This window comes from Curcuma longa, chromosome 4 (genome assembly GCF_044706935.1).
Source record: "Curcuma longa cultivar G26 ecotype Majalengka, Jawa Barat chromosome 4, ITB_CL_G26_1.1, whole genome shotgun sequence".
Lineage (NCBI taxonomy): Eukaryota > Viridiplantae > Streptophyta > Magnoliopsida > Zingiberales > Zingiberaceae > Curcuma > Curcuma longa.
Genome location: NC_133864.1, coordinates 2,146,226 through 2,153,231, shown reverse-complemented (window position 1 = coordinate 2,153,231; position 7,006 = coordinate 2,146,226). Strand labels below are relative to the sequence as shown.

The 7,006-nt window shown below is 36.3% G+C and overlaps 1 protein-coding gene across 1 annotated transcript; it reads right to left on the bottom strand.

Annotated features, from left to right (window-relative positions):
• Positions 1–5,660: 5,660 nt before the first annotated feature.
• On the bottom strand, positions 5,661–6,255 carry LOC141826023 (uncharacterized). The gene has a single exon (XM_074713278.1). It carries the CDS (start codon positions 6,250–6,252, stop codon positions 5,689–5,691), a length of 564 nt encoding a protein of 187 aa, XP_074569379.1. The 5' UTR covers positions 6,253–6,255; the 3' UTR covers positions 5,661–5,688.
• Positions 6,256–7,006: the final 751 nt, after the last annotated feature.

Genomic DNA, 7,006 nt, shown 5'->3' with positions numbered 1-7,006 from the left:
TGAGATTCATCTTAATTTACATTTTGAGTTATTAGGTTCCAACAAAAGTATTGGTCCAAAATAAGGTATATGTATTATAGTTAAACTAACGAATAGTTATTCCGTTAGATTATGAATTTCTATTTTTAGCCGAAGACGACAAATTTTGCTCATCGGCTCATGTCATTTGCCAAACTTGGAAAATACTTTCCTATCAAGACATCAATTTTTCAAAATGTTTAGATTTGAACTCTACTCATCTATTGAACTCCTGAAAGCTCTAACCTTTGTTTCTTTCTTATACACCTAATTGCTACATATTGCTCCTCTCAAGATCTAGAATTGTCATTTAGTACTAAGTACACACTAATCCTAGGAACTCACCTCACCTCTGCAACAAAAGGTAAAATCTGTCAACCTAACGGTCTCACATGGTCAGTCTCACGACTATCATAGAAGGTAAATCGAGAAATTACAGTTAACCACTACGGAAATACTACTCCTCAAACTATATTATTGTCATCATGAATTCTTAGTCATGACATATTATTCCTTTTCAAGCCCTAATACATGTTTGTTTAATTGTGTTTCAAGCAATCAGGTTCGACCAAAATATTTTGAAGTGTTATAAAGGGTTTAAATTATGCTTATATATATTACCGATTTTGTGTATGTGTTTGTGAGGACTTTGTAAATTACATACAGAGTCTAATTGTTATAGTAAAGGATGATATAAACCATCGAATAAACCAAAAGTCTTGGATGCCTTTGGGCATAATGTTATGTTTATTTGGGAGGACGAAAATAAAAATTAAAGAAAGTTTACTGTACGAAAATATTTTCTGATGTTTATTTCAAACAAAAGAATAGTTTATTTATCTTTTTTATTATTTATTTATTATAAAATAATAGACGGGTGGATTTAAGAATTCATCTTTGGCTTCACTTGTTTTGGGCAATATTATGCAACAGATGACGTTGATAAGCTTCACTTGTAGAGAGCCTACAACATAAAAACATGGGTTTTTAATTATAGTCAGTAGTTTAATACAAGAGCATAGGCCTACATCAAATCTCTTTTTCTTTAGTCAGTAGTTTCTTACCCCCTTGGAATTTGACTTCACATCAAATTTCTTTTCCTTTAGGCCCCACATCTTTTAAATGCACCTAAGCTCATGACTCTTCTCCATACCATCTTTTACATCATTGCCTTTGAAGTCTGCTTTCTTCATATGTCATCCTCGCTGCCTTAATACTCCTTATTTTGCAGTACCTCACTTTGTCTCATGTAATCTTCTCTGATCTTATGGACATCGAGCCATCAAGCTCCAACGTAGTCACACTAGGTCAACACTCTAGAGTTTTTTCATATGTGTTTCTGCAGTTCCTGCATGCTCAAACACATACACATAAAATGTCTAATTTAAACCATTTGCCCAAACATCAAATCCCATGATCACATCAAACCACTTTAGAGTATGATTACATAAACATTAAACTTAGATTTAGTCAATTGATAGTGAATTACTAGTCGACCGATGAACTAATCAATGGATGAATAGATCTAGATCCAGATGAAAATGGACAATGTATCAAGGTTCAACCAACTAATGAACTAGTCAGTGAACGAACAAGTACAAACCTAGATGAAACAATGAACTAGTCGATTGATATGTTAAAATTAATCAACTTATTAGTAATTTCTAAACTCAAATAAGAGGCTTATAAAAATTGATCTCATATAGATTTTGAAGAAAACACTCATAATTGATTCCAAGGAAAGTATTATTGCATTTCAAAGCCTCTGAGCAATTTACTAGGACAAGAATGCAACCAAACGATCTTTTTCTTTATAACTTTTTACTATTCTTATATTTTTTTTTGTTATTTAATTGTATTTTTGCATTTCTTTGTGTTTGTTGATGTAAGAATAGAAATTATAAGAAGTTTTTTCACCTCCTAAAAATATGTAAAGTGGAGAAAATATAATAGTGTTATCAAAAATAATCTACCAGGTTATAGACTGTAAGTTACGAACTATATAAATCGATTGGTGTATTATTATTTTTTATGTATATTTTAATATTTTGATGTGCAACTAACAAAATACAGAGGCAAAAATGATTTAACAATGAAAATTGATACTTGTCTATTCACCACCTCTAACTATAACAATATGATCCAAGAGCCCTCAGGGCTACGGTACAACTGCAAAATGCTTCCGGAGTTAACTAGCATTCACATATCAATTCTTAGCTGCGGTGTACTACAGATTAATTTCCTCCAATGGAAGACAACTTTAGAATGCTAGCTACGAAGTGATACACTATTTGCGTTTTTCAATTATTCTAGTGGCTGATGAAAAACTTTTGTAGGATCGGATCGATCACCTCTAGGATTAGTCGTGGCCAATGAAAAATTTTTGATGGGGTCGGATCGATCACCTTTAGGATTAATCGATTTGAAGAGCTGGATACCTGAATTACTACAAAAAAAAAAAAAAAAACAGTAACAATATGATCCAATAATCAAAGGTATGTTGACCTTACATGATCCACTAATTCAAAGCTACGTTGACCTTGATATTTTTTACTCGCCCTAAGATGAATAATGGAACCTTCAAATTTGAAGGTAGGCCTAACTAACATTTGGTTAGATCAGCCAAGATATCTCTAATGTGGCCTAAGATTTCCTTAGGTCAACCCAAATTTAAACATTGGCTTCTAATGATCATAGAAGTTTGACTTAAGTCAATATACACTTTTCTTAGGTAGACCTAATTATTCCACAAATGACCATTCAAATCTAGATTTATATATTCTAATTACTAGAGGTCATCTAAATCCCAAGGGTTTGCTCTTGATCAAAGGCTTCAATTTCATTTTCAATCTCTCAATTGGTTCGATAAGTCTACTCTTATCTTTGTGATAATATTCATTCTTGAAGATGAGATTAGGATTGTTTTTCTCTTGTACTTGTTTCTTTACTTAGAACATGTTGTTCCTTTTAAAGGGTTTCCACAACTGATTACCGTTCTTGGTTGAGGAAATCGAGAGGTTAGTTAGATTTATTTGTTTGTAGAGCTATCGAGCTTGTGTCCTTAATAGAACAATTTGTACATTTTTTCTATTGCCTCACAAGGAGTGATTAGTGCATTTCCATATAAGGAAATCACATGCAACCGGCCATAAAATAGGAATACGATCATGCTTTGATCAAGCGTCTGCTGTCTTAGAATTTGCTTCGGATGGTGCGTAATAGCCTCGAGATGCTGGGCAAGTTTGCGTCGGATGCCTAGCCACTGCTTCACTTTTGTCCATAAATTCATACTGACTAAGCATTGAAAGAAGAGGTGGTCCCTCTATTCGACATATTAGCATAGTAGACAAGTCTTGCACGCCTCATATGATAGTTGATCCTTTGTTCACAGTCGGCCATTGGCAAGCAATCAGAATATAAATCATGTTTTCTATCATCATTTCATCGGTTTGTAAGAATTTTACGACACTAGTTATTCATTCTTGGATCCCTCTAACTAGTTCCATGCAATCTTATAAAGTAAATGATTCATCGTACCTTGATTGCAATTTGACCTTATTTTAGCCTAAAATTGGTTTATATCGACGCTTGGGAGTGCAAACCATAAGGATATGCTCTAAAATCTCCTCGGTGATTCATTCGACCTTATATAGCTAACAATTGACATAGTTGGACTCTTTAGAAACTTCAAAGAAGTGTTATATTTTTTATTTTTCAAAATTAGCAATTAGGAGGATTGTCTAAAAAAGAAACTCTTTAATAACCAATTGGACCTTAGTCTCATCTGAATTGATAGAGTTGAACTTTTGGGAATATCAAAGAAGAGCTAGCTACGACATTACTTTTGTGTGACGAGGCATTAAGGAGATTTTTTAATCTCTTAAATGATCATTTTGCAATAGTTTTGGATTGGAATAGAGGCATATATAATAGGACTCACTTGCCTCCTTGGGCACGTGTTAGCGACAAGGCCCTAGTAGATACTACCATGCACCGAGGTTCGAATCAGGACCAATAAGAAATTTGTCGTCGTAGTCAAAAATTGGAACAGTTGGACCACCAAGCCACTCATACTTTTGAATTTATTTGATCGGCGAATTAAGAGAAAGGTCACCCACATTTAGGACTAGTCAGGTGATAAGATGGAAAAATATGAATGATAAAAGTGGTGGATGAAAATTAGTAGGACTCCATTGTGAATAAGATATTAGTCTCACATTGAAGGATGAGTGGCTTGAAGGTTCGTTTATAATGAATCACAATTATCGAAGTTGTGAGCATGTATAGGGAGAGACTCTTTTTCACACATGAGTCTATAGGGGTATGTGTAAATCTAAGATCCAGATTGGATTGAATTCAACTGATTTGTGTGCGAGTCTGACTTACACATGTCAAATATCAAATCGATCAAGAGAAAAGTTTATCCAAGTGGATCAACCTACTTTTGCCACATGAATTTATTTTTCACTATCTGCTCAAAGTGTATAACAGACGCTTTAATTACTTATTCGTACCTACTCGAGTGAAACAACCAACCATTGATGGTTAGTTGTTAATGTTACAATATGAAGGCAATGAATAATGATTATTATTTGGTCATTTAATGCAGCTAAAGATAAGAGCCCTTATATAAGGAGGCTCCTCCTTTGGTAGAAGAAAGAGATGCATAAAAATAATGAGTAGAAACTCTAGCTCGTTTCTCCGTTCTCTTCTCTATCCAACGACTCACTCAGTAGCTCTTCTATGATATTGTTTGGGTACATACTTAGCTCCTCACGAATAATCTGTGCTAAGCTGAAATAGTGGTTTTGTCGCTGTTTCTTAAAAACAAATATCCATTGTTACCTCAGAGTATTGTCGAAGAGGACGAATTTATTTTAAGAAAATTATATCAAACACATACCTTGACTTCTCTCCTTCCCGACTTGCCACTCAGCGACCTACTCGGATTCGGGCATTACTCACTAGTGTTGACTCACTCGGATTGCTTGGGCACGATTCCCACTCGAGCTTGGGTCACTCGGGAAAGATTGGACTTCCAGTAGCGATGCTGTCCAGCCTTCCCAAGCAAGCTATGTGAGCAAGGCCAACTTAATAGAGATAAGTTTAAATTTGAATTTCTATAATTTTTAATTCAGTATAACTCTGACAATAATGTCTGTAGTAAGATTGAGTAACACTATGTTTGCGAGAGTATACAGGTATTTACATGTCTTCTTACTTGGAATTCACCAATCAAAAAGAGAGTTAGTGGATGGAATTTTATTGAAAAAAAGTGACTAGAAATAAGAGGACATTGTAGAAAGCAAAGGTCTAGGGTTTATTTTAGTTTTACTAATATTTTAATCAAATGAGGCTAGGTCACAATCAAATGATATGGTAGTAATTGGAGCTTAATAGGATAAGGTATACCTTTGGAGACTAAGGAAGATTAGTTATAACTCTCATGAAAATGACTTGAAAAAAAATTCTTAAGCATTTTTTAAAATAACAAGTAGATGATTTTCCCTTGATTCACCTACCCAATAATAAATTTATACATATTTATATTCTTGACTACCATATAATTTTTTTATAAAGAAATTCTAATTAGACATTTATATAAAACAAGATTGCAATAGAGTAAAAACTACATGACATGCTTAGTTAAAACATTGTATTAATTTCATGTCAAAACAACCAGTGAGGCACCTTGTGCTTCTCCAAGCTCATCTCCAAAATGGTGTCTAGACTTGGCCTCCACCTTGGGCACAGATATTGTTGCCTTATCAGAACCTCCGGCCTTGCCGCCGCCCCTTCACCGTACTCCGCCATAGATGCTTTCCGTTCCCCCGCCTTGCTCTTCTCTTCGGTCGTCGGTGCTTCAATTGCCTCCTTGGATCCTCCCCCAAGCACTCCCAAGAAGCCCCTCGTGCTTGATCTCATCGTTTGCCTAGCCATTGCCAAGGCCCGACGAGCCTCAACCGTCGACAAGCCAGCCGAAGCCATCGTGCCGGCCATGGGGAGCATCACGTACACCTTGCTCGGCTCAAGCATGTGGTCGGCGGACAACGGTATTACCTTGCTGGTGTAATTGGCAGCGGCTAGCAAGCACAAGTCGACCACGAATTCATGAGGGTGCTCCACCATCAGCTCGGCTGCCGGTGTCGGCCCATAGAGCTCACGGACCGTGCCGTCGGAGAGCACAACTTTGCCGACGCCGCCGGGAACTCCGCATGAAAGAAGATTCCCCATAGCACAACCACAAGCCTGCAAGTCCGAACGCATGCACAGACTTGTGAGGCCTTATAATTAGAAGCTTGTTTCCACCTCAAATGGGGCAGTTGACGAGTAGTAAAGAAAGCATCAGTGACAGTACTCCATTCACCATCTGCTTAACTTTCTTTATCTTTTAGTTAGTAGCTGTTACTTTCATACTGTGACGAATAAGGATGATCGAAATATATCATTTTAATAAATTATATGTCAACACTCGAAAGATCTTCCTCTTTCGCTTTATTAGTTTTTTTACCGGATTGATTGAGTATTTAGGAGATGAAGAAGAGATTAAAGGGAAGTCTGTCAGTGTTTGTGGAATGGCTGACCCGTGAATGACGGGTAGGTTTAGACTTTCAGAGTGTTGATTGAGCAAGTGGGTCTCTGGAAGAAGACTGACCGGATGTTGACAGTGACTTCTTGGTTTCGTTGGTTGGATTTAGTCAACAATTTTTTTTTTTTGGGTGGGGTGGGGTGTGATTTTATGATCTCAAAGATCCAATCAATCAAGGTACGTATATATATCTTTTCTTTGTCTCTGAGTTATAGCTGAGTTGATCCTGGCGAAGTCAGACAATACAACAGATGGTCGTGAATAAAAATGGGTAAGGAATTATAGAATGGATAAGATTTGAATCTCTGAAGCCGAGAAATGTCTTTTTCCGTCGTGGTCAATTGTATCTTCTCGATTTACCTCCTCATAGATAGTCGTGGAGCCGACCGTGTGGGATTG

Excerpts from the sequence above, each read along its gene's own strand:
- LOC141826023 (XM_074713278.1), bottom strand. The coding sequence starts at position 6,252 with ATGGGGAATCTTCTTTCATGCGGAGTTCCCGGCGGCGTCGGCAAAGTT.